The sequence below is a fragment of the Panthera tigris genome, chromosome C1 (genome assembly GCF_018350195.1).
Source record: "Panthera tigris isolate Pti1 chromosome C1, P.tigris_Pti1_mat1.1, whole genome shotgun sequence".
NCBI classification, from domain to species: domain Eukaryota; kingdom Metazoa; phylum Chordata; class Mammalia; order Carnivora; family Felidae; genus Panthera; species Panthera tigris.
In genome coordinates, this window is record NC_056667.1 from 153,182,436 (window position 1) to 153,206,345 (window position 23,910).

A 23,910-nucleotide genomic window follows, 5' to 3' on the forward strand; every position below is an offset into this window, starting at 1 on the left:
ATATTTGCCTCTTACGTAATTTTAAGAAAGTCATTGAATTGATGTTATCAAGAAAGACTTTATAAATCACAGTTTCTTGCCTACATCTCAGTACTATTGTTGAAAGAAAACTTTTTGTTCATTTAATATTCCAATGAGTATTTAGTTCTACTCTACACTAATACTTATAAGAATGTAAATATAAATTGAACTAATACTAATTTCATAGTCATGAAACTTAGGAATCAGTAATATCACAAGCACTCTCTTGAACCTACAACATTTAAGTATGTATCACGTCTACTAAATATTTTACATTGATAAAGGTTGGTTTTCCTTATGAATCATCAAAATATTCTCTAGCAAATTCTGGTAAAATGGGGTACAGAAGATCTGGAGTCCAGCTACTGACTCACTATAACTTTTGACAAGATAATTAAAGCCACATTTCTTTCTCTAAATAGACTCTGGATTGGTTGAAGTTGAGGATTAATGTACAGTTTAGATTCTTTATTTGTAAGCCAGGTGAAGTAATGCATGTGACAGGTGGACCCCATGCTGGTCCACATCAGAGGGAAGATGGAGAAGGATGAGATTGCCTCTCCTTAAAAAGGTTCCATTCACCAGTGGGACTGCAGATCCACTTACATCGTTGAGTCAAAAGAAGGAAAACATTGTCAGAATGATTCAATATTAGTTTGCTAATTCCAGAGTTAAACTATAGTTTTCTTCATATACACATTTAGGCCTGAATAATTGAAAGCCTGATGTTGAGACAGCACTCCTAATTCTAAAAGTTGCTGGCCATTATTTACACAATTCAGAATCTTAAAGGATTTGTGTTATTCTGCACATAAGTGTGAATATTATTTTTATTCCCTTGATGTGAAAGTATTTACTAGGAGATGTCAGAAGTAGTTACTGACAGAATAAAAGAGTCCTGTCTACGGCCAAACCACCCTGAACGCGCCCGATCTCGTCTGATCTCGGAAGCTAAGCAGGGTCAGGCCTGGTTAGTACTTGGTTGGGAGAATAAAAGAGTCCATGCACTGTTTATTTATTCATTTATGCAACAAACATCTATTAAACACAAACATTGGTGATAGGTACTAGGGACGCAAAAATGGCAAAAGTAGTATCTTTGCTTCAGACGATTAAGTCTGGTTATATACATCTTCTAGAGACAAAACACTTTCATGTTGCACTTATGAAAAAGTAGTAACCTGACCTTTAAATACACAAATATTTAGCTCAGTAAAAAGACGTTACTTCTATATCAGTACTAAGGAACTGCACTAAATGAAAGAAGTGATAGTTTATGTTACAGGGATCCTCTGAAACATTTCAAACCAAGATCCACTGGAATTTATCTGATGACTTCTTCCAATCACTGTCCAGACCTAATCTTCATTTTGTTATGGAGAAGTCTATTCATTCATTCATTTTTTAAACAATACTTATTGAGTACCTGCGACATACCCAGCACTGATGTAGACTGTGGTACAGTCACTCACTAATGTGTGGAGTAGCCTGAATATGGATCTTCATTTTTCCCTTGGGCTCATCCCTAGGTCTTTCCCCAATCTGTATTTACAGTGTTATCCTTTTTCCTGAAAGGAATGTATTCCATTTCTTATTGTGGGCTGTCTGTAGTTAGATCAGTTCTGACTAAGCTTCAGTTTTTCTGATTATCTATGTCATGTTTCAACATCTTACAAATGATAAGATCAGTATCTTTAGGTCCCTAATATGTAGCAATTTTATGTGAATCAGATGGATTGGAATGAGACAATAATTTGGTCATTTCTTAGTCAATTGTATATAAACAGAACTATACTTATCAAAGCCCAAAGACAAAGGATAGGAAATTATACGCAGTGTAAAGAATTAAAATATGTGCAATAAATATTCCCACTTTGCCGTGTCATCTTAAACCAAAATATATTCCGATTGTAACGACAAAGATATCATGATTATCTGTTTAGTATTGTGACACATTTGGTGAGCAGAAAAAGAATTCAACAAATTTCAAGCATTTTATAATATATAATGCTTGATTTAATGTCTTGGTCAAATTAAAAAACAATCCTGAAACAGTTCTAAGAAGATAGACTCACATCTAATATTTATGCTTCTATCATTGATATTGTTAAATTACACAAGACAAAAGCATTTTCAATCTCATATATATCACACATAAGTAGTTGTAATTCATGAGCATCGCCATGCCAAGAAAATATTTTGTATAAAGAAAATTATTTTCATAAACTAAAGGAACCATCTTCCTGGGGCAAATCCATATAATCCTTAGCTCAAATATGAGTAGAGTATTTCTAGTACTGACTACAATACCCATTTTATAGTAATTTAACATACTTCAATGTGCATTTTATCATGTGCTTACCTCATCCCCTTTATAAAGTAGCTCTTACCAGCTCAACCATTTCCTAATGTTATGCACTAATGGTAATAACATTGTAACAGGTCCGAGAATGCTATGGCCCAAACTACTCTGATTCCATGTGGCACTCATACCTGGCCCTGTGTCATGCCTGCAGCATTTTAAGACCAGATTAAAGACTGGGATACCTTCCTTTATGCTGATCCTTTGAACACCCTAACCTGACTAAAGTTTGGTGGATTTCAAGATTTAAAACAACTTCTTCCTATTATATTTTTCTTTTGGTGGTATTTGATGTAGCCTAAAGGAAACCAAAATGACTACCAGAGATTCATTTCTCCCTGTATTAACAGGACAGGTGAGAGTGCCAGAGTAACAAGTAGTTTCCAAATGCACAATGAAACTCAGGAGTGCATTGGCCAAAGAGAATGCAAAATACCAGCTCTTGCTATAAAGCTAACAATGTGCTGCTCTTTTCTGAGTAAAAAAACTATAGAATATATTTAATAACAACTAGTGGTATATGTTTTCATGTCAATGAAAAGTGGATAAATTTAGATTGTTGCTGTTTATGTGCATTTGATCAAATCTTTTCTGTATTTGACATGAAAATACACTTGTGCAGCTTTCGTTGGTTGGGTCACAATTTTAGAATAAAACAAACTATACCATTTGCAAGCTAATTTACAAAAGCAAGATCACAGATGACCATGTGACTCTGGTGGCTTACATAAGCTCTCTCCAGGATTTTGTTTCAGTATCTCTACATGTGTGCTTAATCAAAAATTATTTAAGTTGTTAGCACCATATTTTTAAAGAAAAAAAATCTGCTGTGGTGCTACCTCTAATCTTGTGACCCCCACCTCTACTAAAGCGGACTGGCATTATGTTTAAGATATTCTTAAATTACAGATCAAGGAAATGCATACAGAAGACTTGAGGGCACGCCTTTTGAATTTTTATATTATAGATTAAAGAAACTATTTTAAAAGCTTTTCTGTGGAATTGATTTTCAGAAGCTAAATGCAACTAGTTCATCTGAAGGCAGCACAGTTGATATAGGAGCTCCCGCTGAGGGTGAGCAACCTGAGGTAGAACCCGAAGAATCCCTTGAACCTGAAGCCTGTTTCACAGAAGGTAAGTGGAACCATGCATATGAGCTCATTGGACCTCTCTTACCAGTCTCTCTCTCCACCCTCCAATCATTTATATCTATCTAGTAGCTGTTCATTTACTTGTTTGATTTTTTTCTTTTTCTATATCAAAACAAAGATACGTTTTTGAAAGGTAAGATTTAGTTTATGTAATCAGACACGCTTATATTTGTGCATCCTGTTCAACTAAGAAATGCTCCTAAGTCTATGGGTGTTTTGGTAGCCTTCTAGAATATCTAATCAGAGAGAAAGCCAAATCAAGCATATCTCTCTTTAGCTTTAAAAAAAAATTAAAGGAGACAAATTTTAAGTCAAAGAAGTAATTTATTGTGTACTGTTTTATCAGTTTACAATGGGTACTAATTGATAAGTATATATTTAAAACTGTGCATGATTAATGGTTACTTGCATCTGTCAAGGTCAATTTCTTATTAGTTCTGAATGTTAGTAGATAACAGATAATGAAGTGCCAAAATATATTGAGTTATATGGGGCGCCTGGGTGGCTCAGTCGGTTAAGCGGCCGACTTCGGCTCAGGTCATGATCTCGCGGTCCGTGAGTTCGAGCCCCGCGTCGGGCTCTGTGCTGCCAGCTCAGAGCCTGGAGCCTGTTTCGGATTCTGTGTCTCCCTCTCTCTGACCCTCCCCCGTTCATGCTCTGTCTCTCTCTGTCTCAAAAATAAATAAACGTTAAAAAAAAATAAAAAAAAAATATATTGAGTTATATAATATGAGGCACCATGCCACTGGGGCATACCAAGAGGATTTTCTGAAAAAAGCTAAAATTATGTTATTTGAAGTATGAATCAGTTATTTTCTAAACAGTAATGCTATATATCAGACAGCCCAAAACTTCTTAGCATTTAACCAAAAAACATACTTTTGCTCACAAGTCCAAGGCCAGCTAGATGATTTTGCTGATCTTGGATAGGCTCTCTTCCAAACCTGAGGTCTTAGACGGACTGTTGGGCTGCCTCAGCTCCGCTGCACTCATCTCATTCTCCACATAGTGGCCAGATATGTTCTAGTGGGAAGGCACAAGAGCAAGAGAGGAAACCTGTCAAGGACTGGTCAAGCCTCCTCTTATGTCAGGTTTGCTCCTGTCCCGTTCACAAAAGCAAAGTTACCTGGCCAGTCCAGAGTGTGAGGGAATGCACAACTGATGATACAAAGAGGCAGAAAAATTAGTACAATAACACAAGATATGAAATTCTTCACCTTTCTTATATAAATTTCTATTGTAGGTACAGAAACGTTTCTCCAAAACCCTGGAAATCACTTCATGTTTAACTCACTTTTTAGTTAACAGCTATTTAATAATGCATGCCATGTCTTAGCCTCAAATCAATCCTATATTGTAATTGCTTAAGTAAAAATTTGTTTTAAAAATAGTGACTGCCTCAAATTGTTACTAGTAATGCAATTTTGTTACAACTAATTCCAAATGTGTTTCATTTGGGTTATGCGTGTTTACATTAAGAACACTAAAACTAGAACGCCTGCCTGGTTCAGTTGGTTAAGCTTCTGACTCTTGATTTTGGCTCATGGTCATGATCTCACAGTTCATGAGATAGAGCCCTGCATCAGGCTCTGCACTGACAGGGTGGGACCTGCTTGGGCTGCTCTCTCCTCTCTCTTTGGCTCTCTCACCTCCACCCAGCTCCCACACCCCCATGCATGCATATGCGCATTCTCTCTCTCACAATAAGTAAACATTAAAAAAAATAACATTAAAGCTATTTTAATTTAAACTTTAAGCTAATTTTTAGTATATGTAATTACACAGACATTAGAAATCACAATCGATGTTGGATTCTTTCAAGGTGTATTACAGAAGATTATGTTGCATATACCTATTGATTTGGGACTTATATGCATTGGTAAAAATGAATACTTAAATATTAATTGTCAATTTTTAAATAACTTCAGAGGGAGGGCTATTTGTTCAGCATACGTTATGAGGGAAGTCACTTTTTGCTATTTTTCTCCAAAAAGTCTGCATACGTTCCAGTGTTACTTCATTATGAAAAAAATATATGACTTCACAAAACATTCAATTATTGTGAAAATTCACAATAATTCAAGTGGTATTTCACAAACATAATTTCTGTGGCATTAGTTTTTCCTCTTTACCAGACAATTAGCTTATTTTTTGAGTTACAGTATATGCATATATACTGCAATAATAAGGAAATAATATGTAATTATGGAATAATAACTATGATACTCTCAACATTTGTCATTTATGAAGCTTAAAAACATTTAAATATGAAATATTATGAAATATGTTCTATATAGAATATAGAGTAACTTCACATTGTAGAAAATGATAAATAATATATAGATGCCCACCAACCAACTTTAACAATTTGAATACTGTTATCATATTTGCTTAAGACTTTTTATTTAAGAATAAAACAGATACAGACTAGACCCATTTTATTCTCCTTCCTTATCCCATTTTCTTCCTTTTTTCTCAGAAATAAGCCAATGTCTCAAATTCGGCATTTATCATTCCCACTAAAATCAGTCTTTTTCTGTTAAACTGGTTTTTTTCATCTCATATTCTCTTTAGAGAAAAAAAAAAAACAACACCTAAATTTAGTTCCATTTACTTTATTACAATGAATATTTTCAGGTCATGTAAATCTTCTTGATCTTTTGAGAAACAGAAATATGAAAAAGATCTTGCCCTCAAAGAAACAACAAATATAATGCTATTTATTTCTTAGTTGAGAGGCTAATAACAATGTGCATCATTAAATTTTCATGAAACAAAGGCTATGATCTGGCTGGCTGGCATTATAAAGTAGCATCTGATAAATATCTATACAGTAAAATATCTGCTCTTTTCAAGATGAGGTTTCCATTTTTCTATTCATTGATCCAGAGCCCTCTTCCTGGTTAAAACCCTATGTCATGACTCATCTGTCTCCCACGCCCCAGCATCCTGCTGTGTGTGTGCTGTCAGATCCCATCACTCCGCCTTATTTCCTGATTCCTGACCACCATCACCACGCTTACCTTGTTTTTACTTTCTTAGTGTTCAGTTGATTGAATTTCAACTTCTTTCTTCTATCCATTCAGTCCCTTGTATAGGTAGAGATCATTCTATACCCATGTTCTTACCATGTCCATCTTCATAACTCCCAAATAAATCCTTCAATGTTTTACTCATAGACAGCATATAAAATCTAAATTCTCCAACTGACTCATTCAGGTTCCTTTTTTAGATTGACTCCTAACTGTCTCCTTTATGCAACTTCTAGGTCTATTATTAAGTTTTATTGATGCCATTGTTTCTCCATTCTTTTACAGCTCCTGTACCAAACCTGATTCTTACCTATCCCTCAAAGTCTAACCCGAAATTCATTTTGTCTACAAAGCTCAATATCAAAAAGTAATCTGACCGATCAGTTCTCACAACACTTTATTTAATTTGTGATATTATTTATTTTCTGTAACTATAGAATTTGTGAGCAAAACTCCTGTACTTAAAATGCACACTTTTTGTTAAAGAAAAGCTATGTTTACTCATTCTAGTATTGTAATTTGTCCAGTACAATTCCTTGAATGCTGCAGATATTCAATAAATATTTGTTGACAAGCCTTGATAAACTATAACTCAGTATGTTTATATACACAAATTACACAAAGGTGTTTACGGCATTGTTGCTGATAATAGCCAGAATTAAAGCAACATATTCAATAATAGTGGAATAATTTTATGGATTCTGGTTAAGTCTGGTAATCTTATTTAGAGAAGTATTATGAAAATTTTCACAGTTCTATTTATTTGTAAAAAAAAGCAAAATGTATATATTATGCCATGAAATGAACTACTTAGAATTCAAATGTCCATATATAAATGGAATCACACTCATAAGATGATAAGATGGAAATATCAACTTTTGGTGATTTTATTTTTCCTTCTGTTTTTCTATATGTTTTTATGATGTAATATAACCCATTATAATAATCACATAAACATAAAAAGTATTTTTGAATGAATGATTTAAAAACTATACAGATGACTTCTGTTTGCATGAGTGGAAGCCATCTTTAAAAAATAGTTATGTACAATGTATCAGGTAATAATTTAGAAGAGGTTCCCACCAACACAAAGGTACATAACCCAAGAGTAATTCTCTTTTCTTCATTTACTTTGACTTATTGTAGACTGTGTACGGAAGTTCAAGTGTTGTCAGATAAGCATAGAAGAAGGCAAAGGAAAACTCTGGTGGAACTTGAGAAAAACTTGCTATAAGATCGTGGAGCACAACTGGTTTGAAACCTTCATTGTCTTCATGATTCTACTCAGCAGTGGGGCACTGGTAGGTGACATATGACCTGTGCGTTTTCCTTTACTTGAAACTCTTCAAAAACCTCTTACAGGTTTTTAAAATCCAGTGCTTGTGAAGTAAGAAACATTGTGCGATATCCCTAGCACAGTGTGAGAGGCTCAGGAAATAGCAATTTTTATTGTTGTGGAATAAGTCTCAGATTGAATCAGGCCAAGTATGGTTTCTTGTAATATTTAAAGAAAGGTACTTCTGACTTTTAGTCATCAGAGGTAGTTCTTATAAAGAGTGATTATGCAGGCATGATATGGGATTATCAGGTGAGTATCAACCTGCTTAACATAAACTCCATTTTGCAGGGAACTCACTTGTCTCGTTTGTGCTGATTCACTAGTGCCAATCACAGTGAATGACAAATAGTAGACGAACTTAATTGCTGACTAGTAGCAAAGTGAAAGCATTACAACTTAATTTATATCTGATTTCACTCAATGGAAGGGTCAGTTTGGTCAAGATATTAATTAATATATGAAAATCGTGTGACCTGTTTTCCCGTTTGGTGATACAAATGTGGCTGCATTTCTTTTATTTTTTCAGTTAGTCACTACCGTGTTTGGTGAGTGGATTTCATTCGGGGGATTATAGTGTTGTAAGTGGAGGCCTCTAACCCTGCCTCTGATTTGACTAAGAGTCCGTCATCCTGCCATGTACTTGAGCGAAGAGAGCCAGCCCTGCGTTTTTAATGCCAACAAAGAGGGAACTCTGAATCTCACCAGTAACTAGTGTCTTCGCTGTCTCAGCTCTTGGTTCTCAATCATACCCAGTCAAATCTCCCCAAAGTGCACTAACATGCTGACACAATGGCTGGCTTCTGGGGTGCTTCCAGCTTAGCTGTAAATTGAGCTCAAAAGACTTTAGGTCCTTGTTTTGAGCCCTGGTCGCAAGCCCACATCCCCTTTTCTCCAAAAAAGAAAATATTCTTTTGTCCTTAATCCAGACCACCGAGTTATCCTGATAGTTTTTCCTATAAGGGGATTGAGTTAGATAAGTGGTCTTTTCATTCCAGAACACCCAAAGGCTCCTGAAAATGAGTTCCCCAACCTTTCCCAAGAGCTCTGCAAAATGACACAGGGATGGGAAGAGGGAGCTTCCCAAATACACACCACACACATGCCCAGATTGAGCAAGAGAAAAAGAGTGGAGAAAGTGATAAACCTCTGTCCCTCTTTCTGCAGGTTGGGTGGGGGAGGGAGGGCTCCTTGCCTTACATTCGCATTACTGAGAGAATACATTACAGTGCACTGAACAAAGCAGATCTACTCACACTTGATTTTCTCCCTCCTGCTGTGGAGAGATGGACCTGACAGTCGCAAAATTTTTAAGCTCTTTGAGATACCCTGATACCCTAATTTAAAAATTATTTTAATTCATTGGCTGACGGAAATGTGCAGCCAATAGTCATTGCATGCAGGTAACTATAAAGCAAAATGCCACTATGGGAAATGGGAAGAAGCCTTCCAGACTTAAGCACCTGAGTAGAGGCTTGCAGCATGGTTTTCCTATTAAGACATCAATTAGAGACAGTTTATGACAATGAAATTCATTGGAATTTTTTCACTTACAGGCCTTTGAAGATATATATATCGAGCAGCGAAAAACCATTAAGACCATGTTAGAATATGCTGACAAAGTTTTCACTTATATATTCATTCTGGAAATGCTTCTAAAGTGGGTTGCGTATGGTTTTCAAATGTATTTCACCAATGCCTGGTGCTGGCTAGATTTCCTCATTGTTGATGTGAGTATTCTGCACTTTCTTGTTTCATCCCATTGGCATGATATGATAGTTCTAGCAATGGTGCCCAGCACATAGTAGGCACTCAGTAAAAACCTCATGTATATATAAATGGTGATTCCCATTTTCCCAATGAGAATCTACCCCAAAATGTTTTTTTGCTGATTTAAATTCAGATACTTTCATAGGTGAAACAGTCAAATGCTGCCTTACTTTACCTACTGATTTAGTTGCAAATTAATATTTAAATCCCAAGTTACACAAAATATATTAATGTAGAAGTTTTGCTTTTCTCATTCTTACCTTTGACAGAATTAGTGTATTTAAATTCCTCACAGTTATCTTTGACGTTAGTATTTTTGTCATCATCAGAGCGTATTGAGAGGTGTTTGTCCCAAGATGGATTACTAATTACAAGGAAACTTGAAAGTCAAAAAAGCAGGAGACACTTCTTGATTTGTGGGATGATTGAAATAGATTGGCTGTGGGCCAATTATTTCAGAGTTTTATTAAACTGCCCTGGTGTTGAAAATAAAGGTGGAGTACCAGACTATAAAAGTCTTTAAAAAAATTGAATAGGAAGTTGCTCTCTGGTTTCCGAGGGAGTATAGATCTCACTTTTTATTCACAAAAGAACAAAAGAAATAAAAATCATTTTCCTTTAGTTCCAGAGACTTACTTCTTAAATGCCTTTTAAATCAGTAGTCTATGCCTAATGGGTAAAAAGAAGTTTAAAGGCCTTTTCTCTAGAAAAGACTAGGCAAGTCAGTGGGGACAGGGGACAGGGACATGGGGGAGGTGACAGGATGATGCTCACAGCCAGCAAAGGAGGAGGAGGACTCTGGAATTTGCAGGAAAGCACAATGTGCTAAATAGTGCATTTTGAAGATAGTATTCTGTTGATTGTAAATCCTTGGAATTTAAAATTTTTTTTAATGTTTATTCATTTTTGAGAGACAGACAGAGACAGAACATGAGTGGGAAAGGGGCAGAGAGAGGGAGACACAGAATCCGAACCAGGCTCCAGGCTCCGAGCTGTCAGCACAGAGCCCAATGTGGGGCTCGAACTCACAAACTGTGAGATCATGACCTGAGCCAAAGTCAGTCACTCAACCGACTGAGCCACCCAGGCACCCCTGTAATTCCTTGGAATTTAAAGACATATTTTTAACTTGAAATATTTTGATATATAAAACTTGCATATCATGCCAGTAAAAACAACAAAAAAAGGACCCTTTCATGAAGAAAGTTATTTTTTATAGTTTCAAATGAAAGAAAAATCAACTTTTAATCCAATATAAACTTTCTAATCACCAAACAGAAGAAAAAATTATGAGACAGAGTTCTTTGAATTTAAGGTGGAAAATATCTTTGTTATATATTTTTTCCTAATCTGCCTAAAGCAAATCCACTATTAAATGTAATATATAAAGTCTTCATGCAGAATTACATCAAAAGTTTTCTGGCAATATAGGAAGACAATAAAAAAATACTTAAAACCACATTTGATTGGACAGCACACAATGAAAAAATATACCAAGACTATAGCCTTTGATTTCCATAATGGGATTATGGATGATACTTTTCCTTTTCTTTATTTTCTGTATGTGGTTATGATACATTGGTAAATTTATAATAAAAATATCTGCCATTTAATGTGTCTGTGTAATATTAAAGGCATTAAATCAATATGACCTGAATATAAAGAAATTCTTAGGAGAAATCCAGTTGTCCTGCAGCTGATGCTCATATTACTGAGCATATCCTGATATTTACCTTCTTAAATTTAAGGAGATTTCTTGGGGCATCTGGGTGGCTCAGTCAGTTAAGCATCTGACTTCAACTCAGGTCATGATGTCACGGTTCCTGAGTTCGAGCCCACATCAGGCTCTGTGCTGACAACTCAGAGCCTGGAGCTTGGTTCGGATTCTATGCCTCCCTCTCTCTCTGCCCCTCTGCTGCCCGCCCCCTCTCTCTCTCTCTCAAAAATAAATAAACATTAAAAAAAAAAAACTTCTTAAGACAATATGTGAAACTCATCAATACCTTGCTTTATATCAAATATATTATTGATCTTCTGTTTTGTTATGAAAGTTACAAATATGAATGTCCTTTATCTAGCTTCTGGCTTAAAGTCGACTAATGAGGACAGATACATATACAATGAGAAGATGATGTCGGTATTAGAAGTGCTGTTCACTTCACTAAGGAAGGGGGAAAGGCTTTGTGAGGGCAGCACAGTGTAGGCTGGAGTTTGAGGAATGAGAGCGTCAGCAGGTATAGATAAGGGGAGGGACGCCAAAGCGTTAAAATACCGATGCATACCAAGCAGGGCCTGTTCAAGAAACACATAACACTAGAGGGTAAGAACAGTGCCACAGGGTGAGGACAAATGTATTGTAGTTGGATGATGACGTAAGAAAGGTAAGTTTGAGAAGTGTTTAAAGTATCTGAGATGCCATCCAAAGAGATACGGAAGCCCATAAAGCATTATCTATGGAAAATAACACAAAAAGCTTGCTCTACTAGAGAGAGAAGTGTGGTGGGGTAGTGCATGATTGAATAGAAAGGGGATAATTTAGAGGCCAAAAGACCAATTAGGAGATTGCTCCAGAAAGATGAGAAAGCCTGAATGTATCTCCTTCTCACATTTCGCTACACAAGTCACATAAAATTGGGTAATTTACCATTTCTTTTAATTAGCCAATACATATTGTCCCTGTTCAGAATTTTTTTCTTATGCCCTACTTTTACCTTTCATTCTTTAATTTATGCTTATTTCTTTTGGATTCTGTCTTCAGGGAAGATTAAGTAGTCCAGGGCCTCATATTTTATATGCAGAAAATCTTCACAACGAATGACAATTCAGTAACTTTAGTTTTCAATTATCTGTGAAGAGAGGGCTCACAAAGGCTAAAAGTTTAGATTTTAGGAAAAGTATATAAACCACTTAAGATAAATTTTTGTAGCTCAATTTTTGCCAAATTTAGAGGTTTTGTTATTTCACATTTCATGTGCCAAATTACTTCGAGGAAGTTTTGTTGGAAAAATTTTCTGTGTACTTCATTTATTTTTTAAAAAAATATTTTTTTCAAATACCATTTACACTATGCTCTTAAAAGTTATATTACACATCTATTTTTATTTATTGCTTTTGAAATTCAAGTGCCATTTAGAAAAAATACTTTTTCTTAGATTATGTAGTTTTAATGAGTTTTCTATGTACTTTCAAAGGAAATCAGACATTTCTGTGCCACCAATAAGAGTTGTTCTTTTCCTTTTTAGTTGAGATTTTAGAACTTCTATCAACTACATTAATTGTCTGTATAAATGACCCAAAAAATATTGTTCTGGCAATTTCTAATTAGTCATACTAAAATCTCAATTTTTTAAGAGGGTTATTTTTATTTTTATTTTTTAAAGTTTATTTATTTATTTTGAGGGAGGGAGCAGGAGGGGCAGAGAGAGAGGGAGAGAGAATCCTGTCAGTGCAGAGCCCGAGATGGGGCTTGAACCCACAAACCATGAGATCATGACCTGAGCTGAGATCAAAAGTCAGATGCTTAACCAAATGAGCCATGGCAGGCACCCCCTGAAATCTCAATTTTTCTTTTTTTAGTTAATTATTTTAATTTGACATAATTAATGGTTTTATGCCCTCGTAATGAAGTTGACACAAAGACAAAGCCACTATTTAGAGGCCTAGATCTTTCTGAGTGTGTTTGTGCTCAGATTCACCAGTGGTTTACATACTTCACCTGTGTACTTGCACTGTTTTAACCTTCTTCCTTGCGGGTGTGCTAAATAGAATTTTACAGATCTGTAGATGAAGATTGCACTTCTGTGGTATTCTGTTTCTTGTTTTACATTTGATTAAAAAAAACCGTTCTTGTCAAGAATCTTGAAAAGAGAACATGTATAGCTTCTTCTTTCTCATAAGTTTATGGCAGTGGTTCTCAAAGTATGGCTGACAGACCAGTATCTTTAGCCTTACCTGGGAACTTGAAGAAATGCACATTCTCAGGCCCTACCCCAAATCTGCTGAATCAGACTCTGCCTGCCAGCAATCTGTGTTTTCAGCAAGCCCTCCAGGTGATTTTGATACTCACTAGAGGTTGAGAACTACTGGTTTATTGCACAGAGCAAGATTGAACTGGGTAAGCATTTTTGTCTATAAATAAGAAAACTGTGTTGCTTTCTCTGTATAGGTCTCATTGGTTAGCCTGACTGCAAATGCCTTGGGTTACTCAGAACTTGGTGCCATCAAATCCCTCAGAACACTAAGAGCTCTGAGGCCATTGAGAGCCTTATCCCGGTTTGAAGGAATGAGGGTAAGAGCCACTGCTTTAGAAATTGCTGGAATTATAATTGAGAACAGACTGACATTTTCTACCTCAGAAATGACAAATCCATGGAGACTTTATGTCTTATACATCCATACTGATGTAACCAGTTGATCAATAAAATTTGTCAGATGTCCATAAACTTGACACTGTTGGAGACACTCACATAATAGAATGCCTAAGTGATTCCTTCTAATTAGAAACAATTAGACCGCTTCTAAGTAGATTTTTCACTCTGTGGGAAATCTCAATCATGTTGCATAGACTTCAAATGTGAGACAAGATTAGTTATGTTCATTCCATTTGTAAATGTGCAGGAAATTCCACTGACTGTAATTTAAAACCACCAAAGAATTCCTCATTTCTTCATTGCTCCTATGATGTGTTGTGAGTCTTTTAAAATCTGAATCTGGCCCTTTAGCTTTCAAACACAGGCTGAGGTGGCTAAAAAGTAGGCCAGCTGTGGAAATCTAACAGTCATTTAGAAAGGTGGTACACAGGGACAAGGAGGAATTTGTGTTGCCATTTGTCATCCCCCGGGTACGTAACCTGAGAACACACACCCTCAGCACGGAGGAAATGATGACGCCCTGTCTCTGTGGATTTAGCTATTCCAAAAGAAACTCTTAGAAAATGACGCTTTTTCTGATATTTGGAAATAGTTACTTGGGACTTCCTATTAATGTCTCAGACATAACCAGAAATGAATGATGTGTGTAAGTGTGCGTGCTTGTGTGTTGGTGTGCGCATGGTTGCATAGAAAGGAATGGTTAGCTGTTAAATTATTTTCACTTTACCAATTTAAAATCAGTAGTAGTTTTAATTTAAGAAGGAGAATCAAACTGTCAGTACTAAAATAATTTTTCATATTTTCTATATCAAATTTGCATAGATAGTCCTTCCATACATCTGTCTTGGAAAACACGTGTGTTATTTCTTTGCTATCCAGTTTTGTGAGTGTGTGTGTGTGTGTGTGCGCCTGCGTGTGTGTGTTTTAAGTCTTGTAACCAGTATCATCTCCTCACATTTGCAGAGCATTCCTTGTAGTGAACTTAAAAATGAACTGTCAAGTCCACAAGTCCCTCTGAATTATTAGAGAGTTGAAATTCTAGTAGTAACTTAGTACTGTATTAAGTTCTTTTAAAGCTACTTTCATTTAAAAACACATTAAAATATTGTCCTTTACTGACTAGGTTCCAGGTGCCAATTTGCAGATGAATTGTGCCTTTTGCCAAGTACTCATTTGGTATTGTTGTTGTAAGATACCTTTACTCATATATTTATATGTATGTACGTATGTACTTTTTATACCATAAAGCATTTGAGGAAGGTTAATGCATGTATTTCTCATATTTTACATGTCTGTTCATCGATAAAGTTTATTTCTGGTGTAGGTTAGGTGCACTTGCACAGAAAAAGATATTTTGCTGAATATTTCCTTGAGGGATAATTTTAAAAAGTGCTGAAAAACGTTTCCTGGAAGTCCTAGTTAATTGAGAAAGCTGCAAGGAACAAAACCATTCAGTGAAGACCTTGGGATCAAATTGCAGTGTTTTATGAGAATTTTCTTCTGAAAGGGATTCCCCAAAGGAGGATCAGAAAAATGAAATAACTTGCCCAAAGGTGCACAGCTAATTTGTGATGTAAACCGGCCCACAGATCTCCTGCCCTCCAAACCCTTTTCTCCCCATCACATGATCAATTTCCATGTTTAAATCTCTGCTCCAAAGTTTGCATGTGTAGGGAGAACCTAGACTACACTGCTTGGGACAGTCCTGGCTTATACTTGTGTTCCCAGAATAATTATTATTAGTGTTCCCTTTTGCCCTGGAAAATGACCCTCACGTGCTGTTCTCCTTTACTTTCAAATTGTGGATAATAAATGTTATGGTTTGCAAATTTTTAGAAATTGTGATATCCACATGGTGACCCTGCTTTTACAGCCACATCATTATTTGCACCCCTAATTATTCTCTCCACTTAGAATTAGTTCCATTCTTTGATGAAAATGTGCCATGTGTATGTTCTTACCTCTTGAGAAAGCATTCCTACAATATAAAATGTATTTTATACTATTCTGAACTGTAATTGTAAAGTTTTTTGTTTTTTTTTTCTTACTGGAGCTGCCAGATACTGCAGATAGTTTCTGCCCAATATTTAACTTTAAGAACAGATATCTTTTCTTTCATTTGAATGCTGTTCTTTGAATAGTGTTTAAAACGGCTGTTGACTTTCCACTTGTTTTCCCTTCTCGTTTCTGTGCCAGGTTGTTGTCAATGCTCTTTTAGGAGCCATTCCATCCATAATGAATGTACTTCTGGTTTGTCTGATCTTTTGGCTCATATTCAGTATCATGGGAGTGAATCTCTTTGCTGGCAAGTTTTATCATTGTATTAACTACACCACTGGAGAGATGTTTGATGTAAGTGTGGTCAACAACTACAGCGAATGTAAAGCCCTCATAGAGAGCAATCAAACTGCCAGGTGGAAAAATGTGAAAGTAAACTTTGATAATGTAGGACTTGGATATCTTTCTCTGCTTCAAGTAGTAAGTAACCACTTTATTATTCTCTGTGATGTCTTATTAACATGAGTTTGAAACCTCCCCCCTCAATATTTCCAAAAACGTATTTCTCAAGCCCGTCTGCCTAGATTCTTTCTAATCATTGCTGAACTAACTTTTCTGCACCATGTTGGAAACTGGAAAGCTCTACAAAGTTTACAGTCTTTCAGACTATGCATTAGGTACCCTAGAACCAGTCCCTTGTTACTGACATTGTTATGTAGGTTCCCACTGTTTTACCCCACCCCTACTCTGAGCAAAGTAGAGGCAGTGGCCCTAGGGTGGGGTTGGAAACGCGTATGTGGGTAAGAGGAGGAGTGGTAGATCTCTGTACTCCTTGGCCACCAGACAGTACCAAACCCTCATCAAGTCTTCACCCACTTAACCTTCACCACCACCACAACCAAGCTACCCCACCTTAACATCTGTCACACCAATTCCCACCTTTCCTGCCTGCTGCTTGAACTCCTTCAGATAGGGAGATTGCTCTCCTGCAAATAAAAATCTTCCTATCAAGTTCATTATATCTGTTATAAATTCGTAGACAATCTATCCCGCTTCTCAACCGACCACTCCCTGAGCTGATCCACCTGCATGATACCCAACACTGTATGAATATTAGGGGGAAGAACAGATTCTGTGGCTCTAAGAAACTGAAAAAAAATGTATAAGATTTTTGTTTTCAGGTTTGCTATGTCTGCAAAAAAACCATAAATATTTAAAAGAGTGCATTGCAGCTGAATGTATTTGCTTTCCGACTAGGAAATTACTTTGTTTTATGGAATAATTGTCTTAAAATAGTATAATCAACAATAAGTAGATTTTCGAGAATAAAGCATCATGATTTGTGATCGGTGAGAATACCATTTAGAAGAGAATAAGTAGAATGGAAAGCATTACAATCAAGCAATGCAGCATATTTTTCATCTTGTCTGATGCTAGTATCATATACACCAAATTATTTTATCAAATTTTATGTTGTATTCTCATGGGCATATCAGAGTCAAAGGTTGTTGATAATTGCTTTTATGATAGCACATTGTTATAATCTGTCATGGCTTAATTATAGGTTTATAGAAGAACATAAATTTGAAGTATTTTCTATGATATTACAAACTTTGACCAGAGTTTAAATACTAACCCCAAACTATTTTGTATACCTGTTTTTGAATGAATCTTGGTCAATCCGATACTTAACTTTCTTTTCTAAAATTATCATTTGTGGGGGAGAAAAACTAAGTGGTCTGACTTTTTTACAGGCCACATTTAAGGGATGGATGGATATCATGTATGCAGCTGTTGATTCACGAAACGTAAGTCTGTTTAGAGGAAAAATTGTTTAATTTGATCCAGTGAATATTTCCACAGTGTTGTAATTTACTGGTAAATAAAACAATGAGTCAATTTATAGAAAACATCTATTTTACAAAAATAAAATATTCAACCTTGCATTATTTCTTCCAAAAATTGATTTGAATGTTTTTTCTACTCACTGTAAATCTTTTAACACGTCTTTTCTATATCTAGCATGACACCCAGCACTTAAAAACTTGTTGATTTTGCAAACTGAGACAATTTATTTTTGGCCCCGATAGTTCTGGCCATTTGTGCATTAGAAGCTCTTAACAAAGAACGCACTTCCTTTGTCTGTCACAGATTTCCTCCATCTTTTTATCTTCCTTGTAATAGAAGAATCTAATGGTGGAAAAACAAAACAAATCAAAACAAACAAAACTTTAGTGTTTCTCTCTGGGATGTGAGATTTTTGTGGTAGAAGGCAGGGGCCTTCACAATCTACTTTACACACCTCAACACTTTTGAAATTTTGTGTACACTTTTCATTAATTTTTTACTGCTTAACAAGGAGAAAGGAAATCATATTTTGGAAAAAAGAGATTGCCTTCTGGTATATTGCCGGAACATAGCAATTAAACTCAAAATGTTACTTCCCTAGCACCAATAACCAGGTGGTAACTGAGAAAGAACTCCTGTGGGGTTTTTTTCACCTTATTAAAAAAAGAGAGAGAGCACAAGAACTAAAAGCACAGCATTGTATCTCTGTATCAAGAATCCCAGTTATGTGCTCTTTTGAATAATAATAACAATAATAATAATAATAATTAATTATGTATTACTACTCCCTCAGCTAAGGGCTTTATTATACTATCACATTGAATCTTAAGTAACAATGTTATTGTGTGGTTGACATTAACTTCATTTCACTACTGAAGCAAAGAGGCTCAATGCATTAAGCGGTTATATGTTTTTGAACTCTGACCACAAGCATGAGCTCATAACCACTTTCTTCTACAGTAGTTTCCTACTTGTTTTGATTAATTCATTTAAAGTTCTCTCCACCTTCCTTATCAACAGGTTGATATGCAACTTACTTTCAGTTTCTTCCTTAGTAACTTAGAAGACAGTGTCTGCTACATAACTCCTCAGCATTTAAGCATTTTACAAATGATGAAATCCAAGTGGACATCAAAATTAAGAAAAGTTGCTTGCTCTTATTCTCAGTAGTCATCAGAGAAATGCAGATTTAACCCAAAATGTGACATTATTGCCTAATTGGCAATATTAAAAATTATGACAATACCAAGTATTGTCAAGAATAAAGAACAATAAGAACTTTTAATGCTACCGGGAAAAAATAGATAAATATTTATTTTAAAAAGTTGAGCATTATCACATTATTTAATAAAATTCAAGGTATTCTTTAACCTTGCAGTTTCATTTTTAGCAATATATCCTACACTTTTGTGCATGCATAGCAGAATCTATGTACAAGAATGAACGTAACTTTTTGGTCTAGCAAAAACTGGTAACAACTCAAAAGTAGTAGAAATGGACAAATAATTAAATATTATACAGTGGTGAAATGATATACAAATACAGCATATGCAACACCATGGATGAATCTTAAAAATATAACAAAGTTGGGGTGCCTGACTGGCCCCATCGGTAGAGTATGTAACTCTTGACTTCAGGTCATGAGTTCAAGCCCTACATTGGATGTAGAGATAACTTAAAAATAAATTTTTTAAAAATATATACATAAAACAGAGTTATGCAAATGTGTCCACTAGACAAAATATAGACAAAACTAATCTTACTGTTCAAGAATGCTCACTTAGATGTTAACTCTAAGAAAAAGCATGGAAATAATTACCATAAAAGGATAATGATTGCCTTTAGTAGGGATTATAGAGTTTATATTTGGGAAGGATACACCAAGGGTTTCTGAATTCTTGACGATGTCCTGCACTGTGACATTCACTTTGTAACAATTTATTACTACATTTTACCCTTATGTGCTATGCACTTTTCTGTATATATAGTATTTAATTTAAAAACATTTAAATGTATCATTTTCTATCACTGTTTGCTATCTACACACATAAATGAAATAAAAGTCTCATCAAAGAATATGTACTTTTACAATACTTCTAATATTTTCCATTTTACTCTATTTTATTAGAAAAATATATCAAGTGGGCCGTTACCCTCTACATTGCTTTCATGACACAATGATACATTCCCTGTATCCATTATCACCTGGGACTGGTTAACTGAGTTGGTTAGACCAATATCCTGTATGACCTGAGCTATAGATTATAGTCAATGCTCAAGCCAACTGTCACTCTTTTTTTTTTTTTTTTTTTTTTTTTTTTACCAAAAGTGTGCTGGACAAGAGAGGGTATCATTGTTACAGAAACTGTGCCTAAAGCCTACTGAGTAGGATGAATCTATACACTTATTTTCAAGAAGGAATGATCCAACAGATGAACCCATATCCACACATACAATAATAACTCTAGCCTATGAAAAGAAATGTGTAATAGAAATCAAACCTTTGCACTCAGTTATTACTACTGGCCAGGCACTGGTTTTTTTTAAGCCCTTTTCATATATTAATATATTTAACATTTTCAACTACCCTGTGAGGTTAAGATTCTATTATTTCCATTTTACAGATGAAAAAACTGAATTAGAGAGAATAAATCTTAAAGGTTTTAACACAAAATAGTGTGACTCAAACATCTCTTTTGCAGGAAGAGGAAATCCTCACTCTGCATGCCCTACTGGGGGACTTTGGGGAAAGTGCATTCATAATCTAGAAACTTACTGGGTGAAGTGAATTTTAATTATCCAGACTTTTCTATGAGTTGTTTTACTTTGTCAAATCAGTGAACAGTCTTGTAGGACTCTTCAATAAGCATGTTAGATTTGATGTTTCTTAAAATCTCTTTAATGTTTGCCCTTTTTTTTTATTCCCAGCAATTGAGACATGCTTTGAGAATTGAAAATTTGCTGATGTCCCTTTTATAAAACAAGTAGTGGTTCTAATAGTTACCATTCCTTAATATTTTGTAGGTAGAATTACAACCCAAGTATGAAGACAATCTGTACATGTACCTTTATTTTGTCATCTTTATTATTTTTGGTTCGTTCTTTACCCTGAATCTTTTCATTGGTGTCATCATAGATAACTTCAACCAACAGAAAAAGAAGATAAGTATACTAAAACTTCCTCTTTATTCTAAAATGTGAACTAAACATGTCACACTAGTTCTTTTAGGGTCTAAAATGTAATCAGCAAAAAAGAAGGAATATAAAATTCTGAAATTACCTTGAGATATTTAATCAATTGTGAGTTTTTAAGTAATTGCTAATTCAGATAGCATGTATTGATATTTTCAGTATAGAAATATGACTGATTAATACAGAATACTTTAAAGATTGAATATGTGCATCTCTGTAAATACAGATATTGGCAACATTAGAATAGCAAGTGGAAGCGATTTCACACAATTTCTGAGGTAGATTTTATAACTAGCAAAGAACATGATTTTAACAAGTTTTGCTTTCATTTCTTTACTTTGGAGGTCAAGACATTTTTATGACAGAAGAGCAGAAGAAATACTACAATGCAATGAAAAAACTGGGTTCAAAGAAACCACAAAAACCCATCCCTCGCCCTGCTGTAAGAATAACATACTTTCATTCCCATCAAGATCTATGTTATTTACAACTTACACAGCCCAAATTGCTAGATACTAGTACTTTTGTGAATTTACAAAACAAAATTTCTATCTTAGCAATGTGACTAGCAGCTAGCCTAAATAGCCTAAGTATATGTGTAATAGTCTAAGTGTATATATATTATATATAATATAATGCACAAATTACGTATTATATATAAACATATAAAGTACATGTAAATAAAATATTTCAGACTTACATGCCAATAGTATTACATAGAATTGATGTCACTGAGGAGTATCTAATAATGTAGAGAAGAAAACATATCCATACATACACTGTGTGGAAATACTGAATGTTCACAGAGCGTGGTGGGGATGAATTGGAATAATCGGTACATCTCAGATTTGCCACATTTTCTGTCCAACTCTGCGGATTGATTGGAATCATTATGAAATAAGTCGCAGGTTTTGTTTTTCCTGGTTTTAAAAATATTTCATATTTCCCCTACCATCTTGCTTCTAAATCTGATGACATCATTCTGAATTTTTATGGCTCTTCCAATTGTATATTATATGCCAGTAGCTGCTTGGTTGCTGCAGGGAATTACTGTCTGGAAGAAAAGAGCCCTTTAACAGAAGGGCAGTGCATGTGTGAAGGCCTTGAAGTAGGAAGGCCAGTGAGGCTGGGATGTAGAGAGTGGGGGCTTATTGGAATGTGTTGAGAAAGAAGTTAGGGCACACAGACTTTTCTGAGCTTTGTATGTTATGTTCAAAAGTTGCCTTTATCCTTAGAGCAACTGGAAGAGATTGAAGGGGACCTGGTCGTTTTCAGTTTTGTGAAGATAACTCAACCAGTATTGGCAGGGGCAATGTGTATGCTTATTAGATTTGTTCTGGAGCTGACTGATAGATGGTGATAGGGTATGATAGGTAGCGATGATAGGTAGCCTGAACCAGAGTCATGTGGAGATGAATTAAAGTGGATGGATTTGTGAGCTGTCACTAGAGTACAATTACAAAGTTTGTCTATTAATTGAATATGGGAAGCAAAGAAGAACCCAACAAAGAGAACTTATGAGTTTCTACCATACACACTGGATGACTAGTGTCATGCAAGGTATGAAGAAGGGACATGCATGGAGAAAAAAAAAAATCAGAGATGCTAGCTTGCAGAATCTGGCAATCAAAAAAAGACGGGAATAAGAATGAGTATTTAGAAGTAGCAAAATAAGGTTTCTTAAGACTGAGAGGTAGGTTTTTGAAACAAAGCAGGAGTTCTGGAGAAGAAGAGTGTGAAGAGAGGGAATATAGAATAAAGTCACATATTTTAGAGGGATGAGTCCTCTAGCAAATACGGATTCATATATAAAAAGATATATGTGAAAAGTCAAGATAATATGAAATGCAAAAGGAAGTAGAAGAGTTTCTTGACACTGATTTTGATGCTCCCAAAAAAGAATAGAGACCAAAAGAATAGGATATTTCTGAGAAGTTTGGAACTATCCTGGAGCAAGTGAGGGAGAAAGGATTCCTAATCATCGTCAAGGGCCAAGATGAAGTGAGAGAACGTAAATCTTTGGCAAACAAAGCTGCCAGGGTTACATAGCTTCCCACAGCATACACTACATCCTGGGATTTAAGTTGGAGACAACAATTAGGGACTGAGGATTGCAGTTATACGTTGAAGTGACCCATTGGAAAGCTACGTGGGCAGGAAAACTAAGCTTTTTATTGATAAAACCTTCTAATTTTAAGCAATTGTGAACCTCCTACACTGTAGGTGTTAAGTCTACGAGAAAAAATGACACTGCTCCAGAGCCTCCAGACAACTGGGAGAAATAACTAAAACAAATAAATAAGAGCAAACCATATGCAATACAGTGTCATCAATTTTATGACAAATGTAAACATAAAGTTTTCTGAGGACACGGAGTGCTTAAAACTTAAAACTGAATTCAAAGTCACCAGAGAAGGGGTGAAGGAAGTCTCTTTTAGTACAAGGAGATAAGATAAAATGATACGGTAGAATCTGCAAATTTTATTCAGAGGGATAGGAAATATCAGAAGGGTAGAAATAAGAGAAACATAACCAGACTTGGAAAGGTAAGCTACAGTAAATAAGAACTAAGAAGGAAGGTTTGGAACTGGAATTAGACACATTTATTAAGTTGAAGAAGGCTTTGGAAGGACAGACTCACCTGAAGCAATAGAAGTCCAGTCCAGTAAGCCAGGTACCTGTTCAGAGAAAAGAGAAAAATACTACAAACAGGAGGTTGATGTCCAAGAATTTGCATAGGGAGTAATGGATGTCTCTCAACAGAGAGGGAGAACACTAGTACAGAGAATCCAGATGGATAGACTTGTCAGAATCTGGGAAAGCTATGAAG

General features: G+C 35.4%; 1 protein-coding gene across 10 annotated transcripts in view; it reads left to right on the top strand.

Moving 5' to 3' along the window:
• LOC102954329 (sodium channel protein type 2 subunit alpha) overlaps positions 1–23,910 on the top strand; it is an 84,905-nt gene that overhangs the window by 56,982 nt on the left and 4,013 nt on the right. For 5 of the 10 annotated variants that reach the window (XM_042997260.1, XM_042997262.1, XM_042997264.1 and 2 more), the window contains exons 17-24: positions 3,397–3,517; positions 7,713–7,867; positions 9,459–9,632; positions 13,838–13,960; positions 16,239–16,520; positions 17,795–17,848; positions 20,913–21,050; positions 21,418–21,522. In XM_042997260.1, the coding sequence (XP_042853194.1) occupies positions 3,397–3,517; positions 7,713–7,867; positions 9,459–9,632; positions 13,838–13,960; positions 16,239–16,520; positions 17,795–17,848; positions 20,913–21,050; positions 21,418–21,522 (1,152 nt within the window). Of the gene's footprint in view, positions 1–3,396; positions 3,518–7,712; positions 7,868–9,458; positions 9,633–13,837; positions 13,961–16,238; positions 16,521–17,794; positions 17,853–20,912; positions 21,051–21,417; positions 21,523–23,910 lie in introns of all 10 variants that reach the window. The other 5 variants (XM_042997268.1, XM_042997261.1, XM_042997267.1 and 2 more) reach the window with 2 other exon arrangements.